The sequence below is a fragment of the Eptesicus fuscus genome, chromosome 2, assembly GCF_027574615.1.
Source record: "Eptesicus fuscus isolate TK198812 chromosome 2, DD_ASM_mEF_20220401, whole genome shotgun sequence".
NCBI lineage: Eukaryota > Metazoa > Chordata > Mammalia > Chiroptera > Vespertilionidae > Eptesicus > Eptesicus fuscus.
Genome location: NC_072474.1, coordinates 19,093,522 through 19,114,771, shown reverse-complemented (window position 1 = coordinate 19,114,771; position 21,250 = coordinate 19,093,522). Strand labels below are relative to the sequence as shown.

General features: G+C 40.7%; 1 protein-coding gene across 1 annotated transcript in view; it reads right to left on the bottom strand.

Moving 5' to 3' along the window:
• Positions 1-21,250, bottom strand: part of C2H10orf67 (chromosome 2 C10orf67 homolog) — a 112,976-nt gene that overhangs the window by 18,597 nt on the left and 73,129 nt on the right. The window contains exon 13 of the mRNA XM_054724761.1: positions 4,551-4,613. Coding sequence (XP_054580736.1) covers positions 4,551-4,613 — 63 coding nt within the window. The remainder of the gene's footprint in view (positions 1-4,550; positions 4,614-21,250) is intronic.

Here is a 21,250-nt window from a genome sequence, read left to right as displayed (position 1 = left end):
TATACTATAAAGCCACTGCAATCAAAACAGCCTGGTACTGGCACAAGAATAGGCATATAGACCAATGGAACAGAACAGAGAGCCCAGAAATCAACCCAAGCCATAATGCTCAATTAACATTTGACAAAAGAGGCAAGAGCATACAATGGATTCAAGACAGTCTCTTCAATAAATGGTATTGGGAAAATTTGACAGATACATGCAAAAAAATGAAACTAGAGCACCAACTTATACCATGCACAAGAATAAACACAAAATGGATAAAAGACTTAAATGTAAGTTGTGAAACCAGAAAAACCCTAGAAGAAACCATAGGCAGCAAAATTTCAGACATCTCTCAAAGCAATATGTTTACAGATACATCTCCTAGAGCAAAGAAAACTAAGGAGAAAATAAACAAATGGGACTACATCAAAACAAAGAGCTTCTGGCCTGGGTATGGTGGCTCAGTGAATGAGCATTGATCTATGAACCAAGAAGTCATGGTTCGATTCCCGGTCAGAGCACATGCCTGGGTTGCAGGCTCGATCTCCAGTAGGTGTGCAGGAGGCAGCCAATCAATGATTCTCTCTCATCATTGATTTTTCTATCTCTCCTCTCTTCCCCTCTGAAATCAATAACAATATTTAAAACAAACAAAAAAACACACAAACAATAAAAAGTTTCTGCACAGCAAAAGAAACCATCAACAAAACCAAAAGGGAGCCCTGTATGGGAGAACATATTTGGCAATGATACATCTGATAAAGAATTAATATCCAAAATATATAAGGAACTCATATAACTTAACAGAAGGAAGACAAACAATCTAATTAAAAATGGGCAAAGGGAAATTAACTGCAGCTCCAGTCAGACTGCTCCAAAACCGCCCAAGCAAAGGAGGAGAAAACTAGTTCTTGCTGTAGCTCCTGCTGGGGGACACACAGTACACAAGGGTACACCAAGAGTGTCCACCTCAAGTAACTGGGAGGCTGACCCATTGAACCAATAGGACACCTAGTACACAAAACTACCCTACCAACTCAGGGAAGCAGAGAAAATGAGGAGGCAAGGAAATAGATCACAAACCAAAGAAATGGAGGAGAACAAGCGACTGGACATAGAGTTCAAAACCACGGTTATAAGGTTTTTCAAGAATTTCATGGAAAAGGCCGATAAATTCAATGAGACCCTCGAGGATATGAAAAAGGACCAACTAGAAATTAAACATACACTGACTGAGATAAAAAATATTATACAGAGACCCAACAGCAGACTAGAGGATCACAAGAATCAACTCAAAGATTTGGAATACAGTGAGGCCAAGGACACTCATCCAGAGAAGCATGAAGAGAAGAGAATTCAGAAAGTTGAAGATAGTGTAAGAAGCCTCTGGGACAACTTCAAGCGAACTAACATCAGAATTATGGGGGTGCCAGAAGAAGAGAGAGAGCAAGATACTGAAAACCTATTTGAAGAAATAATGAACGAAAACTTCCCCCACCTGATGCAAGAAATAGACTTACAAGTCCAGGAAGCGCACAGAACCCCAAACAAAAGGAATCCAAAGAGGACCACACCAAGACACATCATAATTAAAATGCCAAGAGCAAAAGACAGAGAGAATCTTACAAGCAGCAAGAGAAAAACAGTTAGTTACCTACAAGGGAGCTCCCATACGATTATCAGCTAATTTCTCAACAGAAACCATGGAGGCCAGAAGGGAGTGGCAAGAAATATTCAAAGTGATGAATAGCAGGAACCTACAACCAAGACTACTCTACCCAGCAAAGTTATCATTCAGAATTGAAGGTCAGATAAAGAGCTTCACAGTTAAGAAAAAGCTAAAGGAGTTCACCACCACCAAACCAGTATTATATGAAATGCTGAAAGGTATTCTTTAAAAAGAGGAAAAAGAAGAAGAAAGATAAAAATTATGAACAACAAATACATATCTATCAACAAGTGAATCTAAAAGTCAAGTGAATTAAAAATCTGAGGAACAGAATAATCTGGTGAACTTAATAGAATCAGAGGCATAGAATGGGAGTGGATTGATAATTCTCAGGGGGAAAGGGGTGTCTATGTGGGGAGTATGGGAAGAGACTGGACAAAAATCATACACCTATGGATAAGGACAGCAGGGGGGAGGTAAGGGCAGAGGGGGGGTGGGAACTGGGTGGTGGGGAGATATGGGGGGAAAAAGGAGAAACAGTTGTAATCTGAACAATAAAGATTAATTAAAATAAAATAAAAAAGAAAAAAAAAGAAAAAATATATATATTTAAAAAGAAAAAGAGAAAAGAAAAATACACCCAGATGGAAAGAAACATTCCAAAAATGGGTGAATGACCTTGTTAAAAAAAAAAAAAATGGGCAAAGGATCTAATAGACACTTCTCCAAAGAGGCCATACAGATGGCCAAGAGACATATAAAAAAATGCTCAAATTCACTGATCATCAGAGAGATGCAAAGTAAAATGACAATGAGGTATCACCTCAGACCTGTCAGAATATCTACAATCAACAAATCAATAAATGACAAGTGTTGGTGAGGATGCGGAGAAAAGGGAACCCTAATACACTGTTAGTGGGAATGCAGACTGGTACATCCATTATAGAAAACAGTATGAAGTTTCCTCAAAAAATTAAATATGGAACTGCCATATATCCTAAGAAACACAAAATACTAATCAGAAAGAATGTATGCACCACTATGTTCATAGCAGCACAATTCACAATAGCAAAGATCTGGAAACAGCCCAAGTGCCCATCAGTAGATGAGTGGATAAAAATGTTGTGGTACATTTATACCATGGATTACTATGCAGCAGTAAAAAACAATATCTTACCCTTTGAGACAGCATGGAAGGACCTAGAGAGTATCATGCTAAGTGAAATAAGTCAATCAGAGAAAGTTAAGTATCACATGATCTCACTCATATGTGGAATCTAAGTCACAAAATAAACTGATGAATGGAGTGGATCCAGAGATATGGAAGCATGGACCAGAGTGTAGAATCTTGGAGGAAAGGGGGGAAAGAGGGTTGGGAGGTAACCAACCAAGGACTTTGTATGCATATATGCATGGCCCATGGACACAGACAATGGGGTGGTAAGGGCCTGGGTGGGGTGGGGGGGGGAGGGAAGCATGCTGGTAGGGGTCAATGAGGAAATAGTGGGACTTTCTACAAGAAAGAATTATTATTATTATTTTTAAAATATATTTTAATTTTTTACAGAGAGGAAGAGAGAGGGTAGAGAGTTAGAAACATCGATCACTGCCTCCTGCACACCCCCCACCGGGGATGTGCCCGCAACCAAGTAATGCCCTTGACCGGAATTGAACCCAGGACCCTTGAGTTCGCAGGCCGACGCTCTATCCACTAGCCAAACCGGTTTCGGCAAGAATTATTTTTTTTAAAAAGAATAATCTACAGGGAATCAACAGTAGAGTAGAGGATTCAGAGAATCAAAACAATGCTTTGGAATATGAGAAAGCAAAAAACACCCAAGCAGAAGAGCAAAAAGAAAAAAGAATCCAAAAATATGAAGATAGTATAAGAAGCCTCTAGGACAACTTAAAGCATACCAACATCCGAATTATGGGGTGCCAGAGAAGAAGAGAGAGAGAGCAAGAAAATCTATTTGAAGAAATAATGACAGAAAACTTCCCCTACCTGGTAAAAGAAATAGACTTAAAAGTCCAGAAAGCGCAGAGAACCCCAAACAAGAGGAACCCAAAGAGGCCCACACCAGGACACAACATAATTAAAATGCCAAGGATTAAAGACAAAGAGAGAATCTTAAAAGAAACATGAGAAAAGCAGTTAGTTACCTAGAAGGGAGTACCCATATGACTGTCAGCTGATTTCTCAAACAGAAACTTTGAAGGCCAGAAGGGAGTGGCAAGAAATATTTAAAGTGGTGAATAGCAAAGGCCTATAACCAAGATTACTCTACCCAGCAAAGATCTCATTTAGAATTGAGGGTCATATAAAGAGCTTCACAAATAGGAAAAAGTTAAAGGAGTTCATCACCACCAACCCAGTATTACATGAAATGTTGAAGGGCATTCTTTAAAAAGAGGAAGAAGAGAAGGAGGAGGAGGACAAGAGGAAGAAGAAGAGAGAAAAATATGAATAAAATGACAACAAATACATAACTATCAACAATTGAATCTAAAAATCAAAATAAGCGAACAAGAAATATAATAAACAAAATAAACTGGTGAGTAAAATGGAGTTAGAGGCATGGAACAGACTGACGAATCTCAGAGGGAAGGGGATGGGGGGGGGGGTCACAAGGAGATTAACCAAAGATCTTACCTATGGACACAGGCAGTAGGATGGTGAAGGCCTGAGGTGGGGTGGGAACTGGGTGGAGGGGGCAATGAGGGGAAAAAGGGGGACATTTGTAATACTCTCAACAATGAAGATTTTTTTTTAAAGAGGAAAAACAACAAACAAAACTAATTCTCCATCAAAGTCATTGTTACTTTCTAAGAATAGCCAGCATCAATATTAAGAATAATTAGTGTAATAATAATGGTCATAATAGTCATCTTATACCTGGTCCTCTGACATTTTCGCCTCTGCATCTTCATGTGTCTCAAGAGATAAGTCAGGTAAAACCTGGAAAGGAAATAAACCAAGGTAAATATAGGATGGGACAAAGTAGATTTACAGTTGTGAGTACATGAAACAGAGTTTATTCTTGTGTTATTATTTATTAATGATTGTATTACTTTCCATATGAACTCTAAACCTACCTTTGCCCTACCCTGTATAACATTTTAAATTAATGCATAAAGATGTGGCTTCTCTGCAGCTTAGAGAAAGGAAACTGAGACTTAAATATGTCAACCAGAGTCCCACAGGGATCTTCTCTGCCTTATCCAATTTATTAAGTTTGGTGTTTATATATTGCACTAGAGGCCTGGTGCACGAATTCATGCACAGGTGGGTTTCCTTGGGGTGGCCTGCAGGGATCAGGCCGAAACTAGCAGTCCAATGCTGCCTGCCGCTCCTGCTTGCCGCTCCTGCCTGTCGCTCCCACTCATCCCAGCCCGGCTGCGCCAGCTGCGGGCTTGCACTCAGTCAGTCCCAATTGGGAGAGGCTCGCACTCAGTCAGTCCCAATTGAGAGAGGCTCGCACTGCAGCAGCAGCACTCGCCAGCCATAAGCCCTGCATCTGGCGCTCATCCCAAGGGGGGGAGGGGTAGCTGGGACACAATTGGCCCTCTGGGTGGGCGGTGGGATGCCCTTGCCGGCCTGTGGTTCAGATCTCTGCTGCTGACGTTTGCGCAGTTTGTTGGGATCCACCTGGCAGCCACTTTTATATCGTTTCTTCCTTGCGAAGCATCTAGGGAGGGGAAGTGGCAGTGGTGCCCAAGGCCGACTTCCAGGAGAACTGCGGCACTGTTGGGATCATGCCAGCAGTGCTGGTCCATCAGTGCCTGGCCCATTCTCTGAAGATTGGACCTGCAGGCCTACTGAGTGAGTGAGTAGCTGCTGTTGGGCTGGTGGGCTGCTGGGATGGGTCAGTCAGCTGAGCAGTGCTCCTGCCGTGGGAGCACACTGACCACCAGGGGGCAGCTCCTACATTGAGCGTCTCCCCCTCGTAGTCAGTGCACGTCATAGCAACCAGGATATTGGTTGTTCGGTTGCTTAGGCTTTTATCCTATCTAATAAAAGAGTAATATGTAAATTAACCACCACTCCACTACACCTACAAGCCACACCCACCAGCAAGGCCCACCAGCCAATCAGGAGTGAGTATGCAAATTAACCCAGCCAAGATGGCTACGGCCACAGAGAGAGCAGGAGGGAGGCATGGGTTTCCCCAGCGATGGAGGAAGCCAAGCTTTCCGCACACCCTGGCTGGCCCAGGCCTCCGCTTAAGGCTACAAAGTTTCAATTATAGAAGATACATAAATCCCAACAGAAATGGCGGCAGCCACGGAGCTGAAGAGAGAGGAGGCTAGAGTTGCCCCCTGCGATGGAGGAAACCAAGCTTCTGCAGCCCTGGCCTGCTTTGACCTCTGCTTAAGGCTACAAAGTTTCAATTATAGAAGATAAATAAATTCCAACAGAATTTATTCCGCCACGGAGCGAGCAAAAGGCTTGGCTCTGCTCCAGGCTACAAAGTTTCAATTGTAGAAGATAAATAAATCCCAGATACCAGGGCCTCCGCTTGGGTCGCCGGGGGGCGTGGCTGGCCTGCAAACTGCCACAGGCCCCTCATCCAGGCCACCCCATGCCCCAAGGGAACCCCCACTCTGATCTGGGACACCCTTCAGGGCAAACCAGCTGGCCCCCACCCATGTACCAGGCCTCTATCCTATCTAATAAAAGAGTAAGATGCAGATTGACCATCACTCCAACACATAAGATGGCTGCCCCCATGTGGTCAAAGATCCTGCCTCTATGTGGACACAAGATGGCCACCACAAGATGGCCAGAAGGGGAGGGCAGTTGAGAGGGACCAGGCCTGCAAGGGAGGGCAGTTGTGGGTGATTCGGCAAACAGGGGAGGACAGTTGGGAGGGACCAGGCCTGCAAGGGAGGGAAGTTGGGGGCGATCAAGCCTGAAGGGGAGGGCAATTAGGGGTGATCAGGTCGGCAGAGGAGGGAAGTTGGGGGTAAACAGGCTGGCAGGGGAGCAGTTAGACATCAATCAGGCTGGCAGGAGAGTGGTTAGGGGGTGATCAGGCTGGCAGGCAGAAGCGGTTAGGGGCAATCAGGAAGGCAGGCAGGCGAGCAGTTGGGAGCCAGCAGTCCTGAATTGTAAGAGGGATGTCCAACTGCCCGTTTAGGCCATATCGGGTCTAAATGGGCAGTCGGACATCCCTTGAGGAGTCCCAGATTGGAGAAGGTGCAGGCTGGGCTGAGGGACACCATCCCCCCCTCGTGCATGAATTTTGTGCACCGGGCCTCTAGTATATATATAGATTTGCAATTGGGCAATTATAGTCCTTTAAAATGAACTTTCCCACTATAGTTTTTAAAAAATACATCACACTGCCATTATATAGTGGTCAAATTTTACCATTATATCTTTTAAAAATGAAATGGGCAGTTATTATCTGTGAAGACACAAGCTTTAAAACAATCTTTTATTTTAAACTAGTGGGTTTGTGCATGAAATTCGTGCACATTAAAAGAGGATTAATTAGAGGAAATATTTTAATATTGCTATTTGCCCTTTCTCTATAATAGAAGTGTCAGAGATGAAAGAAAATTAGTAAAATATATATGAAAATTTTCCTCCTGTCAGAGTCTGGGGTGCACCACGGGACCCAGAGTCAAGTCCTCGCCCACCCACATGAGCCTCAAAATCATGTGAGACCCAGACCCGGCTGGTCCCACCCCCACTGCGCTAGATCCAGACCTGGCCAGTCACACCCTTGTCAAGCCCTGCCAGGCATGGTCACAGCCTCCAGTCCCCCAGCCAGGGCTGGGGCAGAGGGCATGCCTTCTGGTCCCCTGTCAAGCCCTGCGGGGTGGGGGACACAGCTTGAGGTCCCCCATCAAGCCCCGCTGGGTGGGGAGCATGGCCTGAGGTTCCCTGGCCTGGGGTGAGGGGAGCAGCCTGAGGTCCCCCGTCCCAGCACTGGGGCAGGGCACTTTGAGGTCCCCTGTCAAGCCCTGCTCGGTGGGGGGTGTGGCCTGAGGTCCCCTGTCAAGCCCCACCAGGCAGGGGGTGTGGCCTCAGGTCCCCCGGCCTGGCGTCAAGGCAGGGGGTGTGGCCTGAGGTCCCCCGTCAAGCGCTGCCAGGTGGGTGGGCACGGCCTCAGGTCCCCTGGCCTGGTGCCAGGGCAGGGGCATGGCCTGAGGTCCCCCATCAAATCCAACCAGGCGGAGGGCACAGCCTCAGGTGCCCCGGCCTGGTGCCAGGGTAGGGGGCATGGCCTGAGGTCTCCTGGCCCAGCACCAGTGCAGGGCTGCACCTTGAGGTCCCCCATCAAGCCCTGCCAGGTGGGGTGGGCACGGCCTGAGGTCCCCTGACCTGGTGCCAAGGTGGGGGGTGCGGCCTAAGGTCCCCTGTCAAGCCCTGCTGGATGGGGGGTGTGGCCTGAGGTCCCCTGGCCTGGCACCAGGGTGGGGGGAGTGGCCTGAGGTCCCATCTAGCCCCTGGGGGAGGGGGAGGCGCAGCCTCAGGTCCCTGCTCGTTAAGGCTCGTTACGGGAACTCAGCCTCCACTGTGAGTGCAGCCATCTTGTGTTAGGGAAACACCCTCCCCTGCTCCCCACCTCCGCTGTGGGCGCCGCCATCTTTGTGGCAGAGTGATGGTCAATTTGCATATTCCCTCTTTATTATATAGGTGATACTCAGGATGAATTTTTGTTACTATCTCTTTCTCTGATGATAAGAAGAGTAGATGGCAGTGAGAAAATACTGAATATAAAAATCTGCTTGGTTAGTTATTGCTGTATTCCAAAACAATAGACAGAAAAAGTGCCCCTTATTGCCACCGCTAACTTCTCTAGTGGATTCTGTGACCCAAAAGTCCCTTGATCTGTTGCCCATCTTCATAGGGTAGGCTCTACCAAGTAGCATCTGGAGTCAGGTATGGGAGTAGGAGTCAGAGAGTCTTGCAGAATAAAATAAAAGGGACTTCAAGCTCCCCCAAGTAATCAGAAGTGGAAGCTGAGAAGAGAGATAGAGAAGGAGAAAATGGTCAGGCAAGGCCACAGAGCTAGAGATGCAGATATGTGGTGAAGTTGCAACTGATCATTTGTCAGGGGTGATGTGCAATATTCAATTTGAAATGGCATCTTAGTGATATAAACTGTCCCTGTCAGTTAACCTTCTTCAACCTCCTCAAACTTACAAATGCAAAGGTGTCATGTGAGTGGATGCTTTTAGTAGAAATCACAGAACTGGGTTGAATTCAGCATCTAATTAAACTAAGTGTGAACTGGGATGGCAAGCGGGGCACAATGAGACTCAGAATGTGCCTGAGTTCGGTGGAAGGAGCCCATTCACAGCAACAACCACCATGATACTGTGGCATCTGCAGACACCAGAGGACACACTCTAGGCTCCCACAAAGCACAAAATTGGTTTGATCCAAATTTATTTGTATCTGAAGGGACAGAGAGAACACAGCTGACATCAGCTACCACATATAAAAATAAAATTTTTAATAACAGCCATAAAAACTATAGTTGGGTGCCTACTTTGTGTCAGACACTTCACATACACTAAGCTACTGACTTCTTCATTCATATTATCTTAGATTTTTAAATGATAATATAGGTACATATTTAAAAAACAAACTGCAAATAAAATAGTATACATGAACATATAACTCTTCCCAGAAGCTAAGGCATTGTTGTTGTTTTTTTATTTTTAGTTTTTCTCATCATTATCATTATAAATAAACTAGAGGCCCAGTGCACAAATTCATGCACCAGTGAGATCCTTCAGCCTGACCTGTGGGAATAGGGCTGAAACCGGCTCTCTGACACCCCCTGAAGGGTCACAGATTGCAAGAGGGCACAAACCAGGCTGAGGGACCCCACTGATGCACGATCGGAGCTGGGGAGGGACCGTGGGAGGGCTCCATGGCATGTCAGGCCCATCTGGCCCAGTTCCAATTGGCTGGACCCCAGCAGCAAGCTAACCTACCGGTTGGAGCATCTGGCCCCTGGTGGTCAGTGCACATCATAGCAACTGGTCGAATGGTCAAACAAATGGTCAGACACTTAGCATATTAGGCTTTTATTATATAGGATTATATAGGATAATAGCCTTTATTGATTTGGGCTCCCCACAAATAAAGATTAAGATTTTAGAGCATTCTCATTACCTTCCACCTTCTCCCCCACCTGCCTGTTGTTGCTTTTATTATGATTTTGATATATAAAAACTTGTATACTTGATATATTAACTCCTCCCTGTGAAAAATTGGAAATTTATTTAGACTTTTATGTTTTCCAACATATTCACTCACCTAATTTCCAAGGTTTTAGAAACAATGTTATTTTTATATTGTCAATGTTTATAAGATTGTTCTCTAACTATAATTAAGTCCTCCATGCTTCATCTACACACTGACTCTAAAAAACTTAGATCTAGTAAATAACATTAACAGTGTGTTTATGCAAATACCAGTTATTACAGGCCTAAGTAATTGTAACTATCCATAGAGAAGGAAGTGTAAACCTGTTACTAAACTTTGCCACTGAAAAAAGTCTCTTCCAAGTGTTAATGTTTCAACTTTTAATTTTTTCTAGCTTCCCTCACTTCTGAGAAATACCTAGTTTCTCCTTTTTATTGTGTCCATATCATCCTGCATATCTTTTTTTTCATACTCAATTGAGATTTTAGCTGAATATAAGAATCAGGGTTCAAACATTTTTTCCTTTTGAATAATTTGCTTTATTTTCTTGTAGCAACTACTGTTTAACTTTCCTCATAATTTATGTCTGCTATTTTACACTATTTGAGACTTTTTTCCACTTTAATTAATTAGATCTTCAGCTGTGTCGATTTTATTATTCACGCTGCCCATTGCCATTTAAAAAAATTTGTTATCTCCAATAAATTATTCTTTTCCTCAGATGGTTTTGTTGTTTTTTTCATAGCAGCCTGTCCTGATTAATGGATAAAAGTTTCCCTTGAATATTTTCCAAAATGTATTTATTTTAAAATGTCTCTTAAGGTTGTCTCTGTTTCCTAAAGTAACTGTTTCCTACAGGGCTAATGGCTTTGTTTATTTTCTTTGTTCTTCAACTCACTAAATATTTGCTCAATTCCTACTTTGTGCCAGGAAACATTCAAAGCACTGAAGATACAATAGAAAACAAAACAGGGCTGAAGCAGAGAAAATATATTTGAGAGGAATTATGGAAGAGGTAGAATTTAGGGCACTTTTTGAGTGAGAAGAGAACTGCCTATAATTTCTTATTTGAGCAACTAGATGGAGAATGGTACTATTCACTATGATAAGAAAAAATAATAGAAATAGGGACAATTTTGTGTGCTAGTTTTCTCTCTCTCTCTCTCTCTCTCTCTCTCTCTCTCTCTCTCTGTCTCACTTTCTTTCTCTTCCTCCTCCCCCCTCCTCCTCCTCCCCTCCTCTTTTCCCCCTCCTCTTCCTCCTTCTCCTTTTATTAAGGAAGAATTTGGTAAATGCAGTTTCAGATACAGTTTGAGGTACCCATGGCACAATCAATCAAATAAAAACCCACGATAGGCAATTGGGACAAGGGCCTGGAATTTTTGAGTGGGGTCAGTTCTAGAGATAGTATTAGGAGTCACCAGCTAAAGGCTTGAATAAGGCCATTCATGAAATTTATAGAAATGGAAAAACATAAGGTCAGGGACAGAAGGCTATGCCTAGGCACAGCTGACCTGTAGTTCTGATTCATCCCTGGCTGATAGAATTCTCAGGACTGGCTTAATCCTGAACTTGGGCCCTAACCCATTACTCTTAGTTCTATAAACGCTAATTCCTACGCCATCAGTCCCTACAGTCCTGAAGAGCTCTTTGGTGACCCTAGAACTACCCCAATAATTTTTCCCTTAGTTGTCCACACTGTATCTCAGACTTCCTAGAGGAAACTGCCACCTACCACCACCAGTATAGTGACTGGCCTCCCAAGGCTCACATGACAGGAAGCTAGCCAAACAGAAAGTCTAAGGCACAACAACACCAATGTGACAAAAATAATGAAAAGTCTTCGTTATCATTAGCCTTCCTTGGCTTCAAAAACGTGGGGGTCACCACGGTCACTGAGGACATGCACTTTTGGGGGTCATTCCACCTATTTTTTCTCAAATAAAGGGCATGATCCACTTCAAATGCCTCGCTCCCAGGGCACAAGCTGAGAGTGAGTTCACTGCCATTTTGGTTAATATGAACCTAGGAAATCAGTGGGGACAGAGCCACAAGCTTTGGAGGGCATTTGCCAATATGGTATCAGAGAAAAAAATGACTCAAATTTTAAAAATTAATCCATGGAAAGTTAGAAAAACAAATTGGTAAAACAAAATAAGCTTTCATGTGGAAAGGCATTTATATTTATTTATTTCACTATATCTAAAGCCATATCAGTAATTGAAAGTTTATAAAAAACGACTCTGTGTTTAAATTCACATATAGTAAAAATTTTCAAGGGTCCCTTTTCCTGATTCTCATAAAATGTTGGCTTCTATGCTAGAGATAAGACTGTACTAAAGCATATTTTCTGTAAAGCAAACAATTATTCAATCTCTCCAAAAGACAATACTCTTGACAGTGATAATGACAAAGATAGCTTTTCTTTTCAGGAAAAAGAAAAAAAAAAAAGCACCACAGTAGACTAGAGTGTTTGCTCTCTAGTTTGACTTGAACTTTCAACTTTGCTATAGCATGTTATATTGAATACTGGCTCTGTCCACATTAAATTGTCATTTTGTTTTGTCAGCTGCTGACATTCCACTTTCTCTGGAATACACATGCTGGTCTTTATGTAGCTACTGCATTGACAGGTACAAATATTGGATTGCTGAACAATAGCTAGAGGTGAAAATGAATGGTAATATTAATATAAAAGTAGATAGCTTCCTAAGTAGGAAAATGTAAATTAACAACTATAAAGGTAATCAAAAGTTGTGATTAGAAATAATTTCTTACAAATATTTCTCACTTTCTTTTAAATTTATATATATTTATAACTAAAAATTCATAAAATTAAGAAATGACATTTCTTTATAACAGAAGTTATAATTCTTAAATTTGTTTCCCATTTTAAGCACTTAAAATTGTTTTAAAACATTTCATAAATATAAACATATAAATTAAGAATGAACAGCCAAGGTTTGTAATAACAGAAGAAGTACAATGATGCGTATTAACTAACACAGAGAAACCATATTCCTTATCATGTCTTCTTTCTCTTTTTCCTTGTCAATGAAGGAGTCATTACATTCTGTCATTTCTTCTAATTTCCACAAACATACCTCTTCTGAAACTTTGACCATTCTTTCTGGCCTTAATGCCTCTTTCTCCTTTAATCATCAATTATATTACTATCAAAACAATCTTCCTAACGCATTCTGAAAGTGATCTTGTCTCTAAAACTTCATTAATCTTGACTTTTAATTAACGTATTTTTTTCTTTTCAACTCCTAAGCAAACAACTCTTTTTGAACACCAGTATTGTGCCAATGGGTGGTGGTTAGTGGGAGGAGGGAGTGACAAAGCCACATGAAGAGAGGAGAGAAGAGACTTGAGAATTAGGAACATTGAGACTAAAACATAGGCTTTATGCAAGCAATCACTAAGCATTGTGTAGGCCAAAAGTCAAAACAAAATATTTGTCTACATATAACACTAGTAAATTCGCTTCTAACAAGAACATTAAGCTGAAGAACTTCTAAAAAAAAAATAGGACAAGACTTTCCTCATTTCATGTGCCTCAAGGGTGCTACTCCATGTCTGCCCAGGGCCTCAGAAACGTTTTGGCAGGTGACTGAGCTATGAAGCCTTATGGAATCCAGGTTGATCCAGGCCATATGCAAACTTCAGGCATATCTTCTCAAAGGCCTGGAAGCCCATCAAAGTCAAGGTGGGGCTTGGCCTCTTCACCTGGCTCCAGATTATCCTAGACTTTATGTTCACTGCAGGAAATCAGTATATAGAAGCAGCTTCACATCTTTATGAAATTATTCAATATAAAAAATTTGTAATCCAAACACTTCCATGATGGAAATACCTCTATTAAAGGTTATGAAACCATTGTTTATAACAGCAATAGAAGAGAAACAATATTTCAGGAAGGCATCAGCACATTGGTAGAAATTGGTTAACTAAATTTTGCTACTTCTATGGAGTGAAATACTGAACATGAGTGGTTATATATATTCAGTGGTATTGAATGAAGCTCCCCATATCTTGTTGTACATGCAAATCTTCATCAAGTTTTGTCTGAAAGGATGTTCACAAAGGATTTCAATGATTATCTCAAGGCGGCAGATTCTTTCTTTATTGAGCAAATTTTGAATAAGTATAAATCTGTTTTATATAACAAATTCAGACTTCTTGCTTTCCCATAGGATGAAAAAAAAATACCATCCCAAGATTAACAACAAGAAAAATTCAGATACACTACAAAACGGCAACTTTTCTTGAACCTATCAGAGAATTGAAGTCACAACCAGGAAACCTGCATTCTAGAGGAGTGAGTCTTTCCAAGGAGAGTTATGACCTATGAACAGTCTTACCAAGAGCAGAAGCAGTACCATACCAGTAGTAACACAAGCAGATACAAAAATAACAAGCTAAAATATAAAGAACTACTGAAGGGCATTATGGGTTAGTAGAGCAGTCTGAAGTAGCTGGGGGTACATGCTATAGAAGAGTTCATGCTCACAGCTTTATTCACTGTCTCCTACAAGATGCTCATGAGAAAAACTGAGGGCAGGGCAGGAGACTTATGATGGTGCAGGCTTGGGGAGGGGATCAGCTGCTGCTAAGAGAAAAGTATCTTCCCAAGCCCTTTTATCTTAAGAAACAAAAGACTGAAGTTCCTGGAAGAGGAAAAGCAAACTCTCTGGCCAATCACACTCAAAGAAGGTGATCAGTGGAGAAGTGTTGGGCACCACGCCCTGTCTACTTCACAAAAGGCTGGGAAAGCATCAGAGCTCTTACTAACATAGCACAGATGAACACATATGGCAAGGGCAAAAATAAAAGAAACACTCTCCTCCTCTGGGTGAGGGGTTGGTAATTATCTTATGCCTTAGAGACTGTACTAATACCAAGTGGAGTTTCCTACTATTGCAGCAGGGATAGGAACACCTAACCAAGGTCAAGTTTAGGCACAAGGCAAAGGTTGACTGCCACAGAGAAGAGGGACAGGAATCCTGAGAAAGATCACCTCTAAGGGCCAAGCATATAACACTTCCCAGAGACTGTGTTTTGATTAGAACAAGGAAAAAACATCTCTACCCTCACTTATGAAGTACCAGGCAATAGCAGTCTATTACCAAGGGAGGAATAGATACATAAAGAGAGAACCACTCTATGGCACAGGTGGACAGGTTCTGCTGAAAGCTAAGGGTGGAACAGCACACACTCCCACTCTATAGACACTTGCCTATCACAAAAGGAATATCTAGTCTGTGGTCCCCTAAAATGAACCACAGCAACAACCAAACTCAACACTTCTGGCTATATGGCTCAGTTCTTTATAGCCTGACATAAGGAGAGGTGTGTCACCCTGGTCAGATGGCTCAGTTGGTCGGAGCATCATTCTATACACCAAAAAGGTTGTGGGATTGATTCTGGAGAGGCACACAGCTAGGTTATGGGTTTGAGCCCTGGTTGGGGAGCATATGGGAGTCAACCTATCAATGTTTCTCTCTCACAAAGATGTATTTTGTCTCTATAATCAATAAACATATCCTTGGGTGGGGATAAAAAAGAAAAAAAAGAAGAGGCATGCCATTTCCAGGTATGAACACTATTTACTTCAGTCTCTACTAGTCTACACATGATGTCTGGCATTAAAAAAAATTATGAGACACACAAAAAAGCAAGGAGAGAAGAACCTATTGTCAGGAGACAAAGCAATCAACAAAAACAGATTCAAAGATGACCCAGATTTTGGAACTATGAGATGGGGACTTTAAAATAACTATAATTCAAATGTTCAAGAACTTAGGACCAAGGGTGAATAACATGCATGATACATGATAGGGAATTTCAGCATAGAGATGGAAAATATAAGAGTCAAATGGATCCCAGCCACTGTGGCTCAGTGGTTGAGCATCATCTTATGAACCAAGAAGTCATGGTTCAATTCCCGGTTAGGGCACATGCCCAGGTTGTAGGCATGGCACGTGGGAAGCAGCTGATGAATGATTCTCTCTCACTATTGATGTTTTTACTTCTCTCTCCCTCTCCCTTCTCCCTGGAAATCAATAAAAATATATTTTAAAAAATAATAATAAACAAAAAACAATGCAATGCAAAAAAAAAGTCAAATGAAAATGCTATAACTAAAAAAGACAATACCAAAAATGAAATATTTATTAGTTAGACTCATCAGTAGACTCAAAATTACTTTGTTATACTCATCAGTAGACTCAATACAGCTGAGGAAAACAATCAGTGAATTTGAAGGTAAGTCAACAGAAATTCCCCAAACTGAAACAAAGAGGAAAACAAAATTCAGAATTACTAAGCAGAACATCCAAGAGTTGTGGGACAATACCAAACAGTCGAACATAGGTGTACTTGGAGTCTCAGAAGGATAAGGGAGAGAGAATGGGGCAAAAGAGAAAAATGAAATAATGGTCAAAGGCTAACAAAAGACATCAAACCACAAATTCCAGAATTTCAAAGTTCACTCAGAAGAGAGAGAGAGAGAAGAGAGAGAGAGAGAGAGAGAGAGAGAGAGAGAGAGAAACAACAAACACCCGAAGAACATTATAATTTAATCTTGAAAAGCAAAGATAAAATCTTAAAAGCATTCCAAAGTAAAAGACACATTAGAGAAACAAAGTGAAAATTTACAGGAGGTTTTTTCTCAAAAACTATGCAAGACAAAAAGACAATGGAATTACATCTTCAAAGCATTAAAATAAAAATGTCAATCCAGACTTCTACACTTGGAATAGTTATATCAAAAATGAAGACAAAATAAATTTTTTTAGACAAACAAAAGTTGAGAGAATTCATTGCCAGCAGATCTGTACTATAAGAACTTGGGGGGGAAAAAGTTTTTCAGGAAGAAGGAATATGATACCACACGGAAACTTAGGTCTACATAAAGAAATGAAAGCTCCAGAAATGGTTTAAATGACGATATCAAATGCAAATCTTGCTGTAATAAATTATATCAGTTATTGTTACATGAAAATATCTACAGGGTGTCCCCCCAAGATGTATATTCCAATGGGTTAAATCTGAAAAGAAAGAAACATCAATTGAGCTATCAGCTGTTAAAGTGTGTCTACATCTTTATTATTAAACTTTACAATTTTGAAGGGTACAATGTGTCAGGAATTTAAAAAGCTGTACTTTTGTTGGAAACATTAGGAAGACTATGCAAAGACATTTAAATCAAGACCAATGAACTTGCTTATATGAATTTCATAGTGACTTTCTGAAGAGCATTCAATAAACACTCTCTTTACTGCTGAGACAAAGCTATTTGGTGGGAGATTTCAAAATACCTAAAATTGTACTGACTTCTTATTAATCTCTTATCAACCAGCTGCTTGGGTACTTTAACCTGAAATCTTTCTTGTTGTTTTCCTAACACTTATTCTTCTAGCTCTTCCAATGGTGGTATAAGAATCTGAAATCGTGTGTTGAAATCTTTCCAAGTTTAATATAAAAATTACCTTTCAAATATGCTTATGACTTATTTAATGTAAACTAGATAGAAATGCTACATATCTTAATCAAAATCCACTTGCATATTCTCAACTAGAGAAACAGACAAGCAGAATTACACTCTACGTTGCCTAGACACATGCTCACCAATTCTGGTGGCATAAAACCAAATATGGGTTTACCATATACTCTCACCCATCAGATTAGCTGGACTCCATAACATTGGTTGTAGGTAACTTGTCTTTCTATTCTTGATATTTATATATATTTATATATTCAACAAAGGAATGAATCCCACTTGAGATTGATGAAGAGGATCCTCAATCTATTTTCAAGGTTTTTAAAAGCCTAAATAAAAGAGCATCTTAATTCTGTAAGGGTTGCACAGGCTCAGAAAACTTAAGAACTCTTTAGATTTGGCTAGCATTAAATCAATTCAGTGAGATATCACTGATTAAGTTTAATTAGATATTCAAGTTAGGAGTGATATATAATACATGAGTAAATTTGAAAAAACTAATAACTTTGTTTTTGTTAATCCTCACCCGAGGATATGAGAGAGAGAGAGAGACTGGGAGAGAGAGAAACATGAATGTGAGAGAGACACATTGATCAGTTGCCTCCTGCATGGACCCTAACCAGGCTGGGGATTGAATCTGCAACCCAGGTACATGCACTTGACTAGGAATCGAACCTGAGACCCTTAGGTGCACGAGCTGATACTCAAACCATTAAGCCACATAGGACAGGGTCAATGAATTTTTTTGTTTTATTTAAGGTTTTCTTGATGAACAAGAAGAGATTACACTGAGGAAAAGAAAACAAAGGGTATCAAATGAGGAAAAGTTTAAATACCACCCTCCATGAAAATACATTCCTGAAAAAAATTGATAGGCGTTGTAACTTACATAAACATCCTTAGGGTTTGAAGAGAAAGCTGGGACCTGGAGACCCTAGGCCTGAAGAAATCAGGGCTGGAGAAACTAACAAGTCGCTAGTGTTGGATCCAAAAAGGGTAGATGACAGTCCAATGCCTGTGTCCAAAAGGGTGTAGGTACCTTGGGCTTGATTCTGGCCTTGAGCATGAGTACTGAAGCAGTACTATAATATAACTCATAGCACCAAGCAACAGAATTAATAATGGCAATTAGGATGAGTGACAGCAGTTCAAATTGTTCAGTCTTCTGGGAGTAAGACCCAGGTCTGGGCAGTGTCAGGACTCTGGCCGAATGACTTGGTATTCAAGACTGGCCTCAGCTCCCAATGGGAACTGGAGAGAAGACCACAGCTAAAGCCAGGCAGATGGAATGAAGCAACACCAAGCAGTCGGGGGTAAGATGGCTGCTTTGTGGGCTCCCAAAAGCCAAGGATGATGTCACACGTGGTCAGGACCTACCATCTGACCCCATGACTGAAAATGTCTAAGGAAGACTAGAAATTGATGCAAATCTCAAATTTATCTTTTCCTGATTTTCATGGTAATATCTTAGGTCCACAAGTCAAATGATACTGAAATATAAATTCTACAAATAAAATTTTATAATCATTCCCCAACAAATACACAATAAGAGACAAAGCATAAAACCCCTCAAGTGATTTTAGCAATAAAATTTCTTATTTGTGCAACAAGTATTAAATATTATTTTCACTAAAATATTTTTAGTTCCAAATACAAATGGAAGGTATTCAATTTGTCATTAAACTATTCAGAATAAAATGCTGTAGGAGCTGGTGCCATTTTGGGGCTCAGCCCATCTGGTTTTCCAGATGACCTAATAAATTTATAATCCCTTTAAAATGCTGTAGAAAGTAAAAGCCACCTTTCAGTTGAATTTTAAATAGGATATTACTCTATCTCAGTTGAATTTTAAATAGATTTTCTATTTCAGTTCTCTGAGAACAGAATCTAAAGTTGAACTCATTTTAATGGTAAATGAAAATTTTTATTTTAAAATAAAGCAAGTAATTGTAGTATATTACTTCAATTACCTCTGTATTTTAAAGTTATTCATAATATGAGATAAAGATACAGCATAAGGGGAATTATGTGTCAACACAATCTATCAAAATACAGTAAATATTCTTTGACAACATCTGAAGACCATGCACGTGTCCAGAATTGTCCTATCTCTGTATTTCTGCACCACCCCCTGGGGCCAGATCAACAATGAGCAAAATGCTGACTTTGCCACAATGCTCTGTAAACTATTAAATGTCTACTTTATCAAACCAAGCCAAGGGAAAAAAGAATGAAATAATGAAACAATTTTCTTCTCAGACGGTATTTATTTTAAACTTCATGTGCAAGTGAGTCAAATAAACAGGTTGTAAAGGAAAGGAATGGGAAGTTTCAGAAAGAAAGATTTTTCTTTCACCCACATAGCCTATGATACCTATAATAATAATAATAATAATAATAATAATAATTCTATATCCTATAATAATAACTTTTTAAAAAATACTAGCCTGAAGGGTCACTATGGTCACAATTGCAAAACTACTGCAAAAAATATTTCACTTAACAATTCTGGAATGAAAAGAAGAATGTTCTAGAGTTTTAATTAAAGTCTTGTATCAAGTACAAATTGCTTTGTGTTGCATGCACTTTAAGAATGGGAACATAACTGACCTTGTCCCATGTCCCATTTCCCACACAGAAGGGTCCTACTGCTTTCTGCGGATCTGAGCACACACCATATGTTCCGCCAGCATAGACCAGGTTACCCCACGGACGCTCAGAAATCTTCCAGGGAAGCATTCACTGGGTGCAACCTCAATTAACGAATTACCCTGGCTGTGGGGGTGGGGTAGGGGGACCTGGAAATCCAATTTAACCTTGTTCTGTGAAACCTTAATATTTGAAATGCTTTACAGATATCAAAAAATAAACTTTGCACAAAACACTGTACAAATACAAATTTTAAGTTGTGAAATCGCTCATAAATAGAAATCAGACAGCAATGTTCATATCGCGTTTTTCAGACTGGCTAAACACTCAGTTTATCACTGTGTACTCCAGAGTGAAACATGTGTGCTGTTCCCACCGAATGACACAGATTTCAAAAAATAAGTATGATTAATTGGATAAGTTAAATGACTGACTTAAAAGTTCCTGCAGCAAGCTCTCCGTTTGGTCATTTACACGTGGTAGTATTATCAAACCTTTAAAGATCATTTTTAAGGTGTCCAACTATCTCAACATAATAAAATATTTAAAAGAGAGAAACAGAAAAATTATAACCAGAGTGCCTATAGTTAACCTATGGTGAAGAATAGACTACATGGGAAGGTGATATAAGGGAGCCCTTATAATAACAGAATTATTAATAACAACAAAAGTACATATGCTAGTAATAACGGTGAACTAGAAAACTACATTACGCTGTAAAATCAAGTTAATTAATATAAAGATGGAATACCAGGTTACGTCATCTCTCCCCTCCCCCGGTCCAATTTTCACTTATTGTTACACATTAACTTCAGAGTCTACCCAGCTAACAAAACGTACTGTTATGTGTTGGCAACAGCAAGATAACCGTAATAGCAGTCAGAAGGAAAAACTGTTACACTAAGAGAAAATCCTATGGAAATGACTTCTTCTCAGAGATCCTGTCTACCTCTGTCTCTCCTTTATTGTGTGTGTTCTGTGTGAACAGGCAGTATGCCTGTCCCTTGTGGCTGCGATTTTGGAAACTCAGTTTTGATCTGTAAATTGAGGAGTTTCTAAACTGGAATTCTGGGGCTGACTTACAGCCCTGGGCTTGCTGTGGGAATGGGGGCAGCTCCCCCTGCTGCTGTCATCTCGGGCTCCAGGCCCCGTCACTCTGTCCAGTTGCTAACTCTGCTGGGCAGCCCTGTCCACGTTCATCTCAGAGCCTTGACACACAGAGCCGGCCCTTCAGCTTGATTTCTGGCAGCTGGCAGAGCCTCCTGGA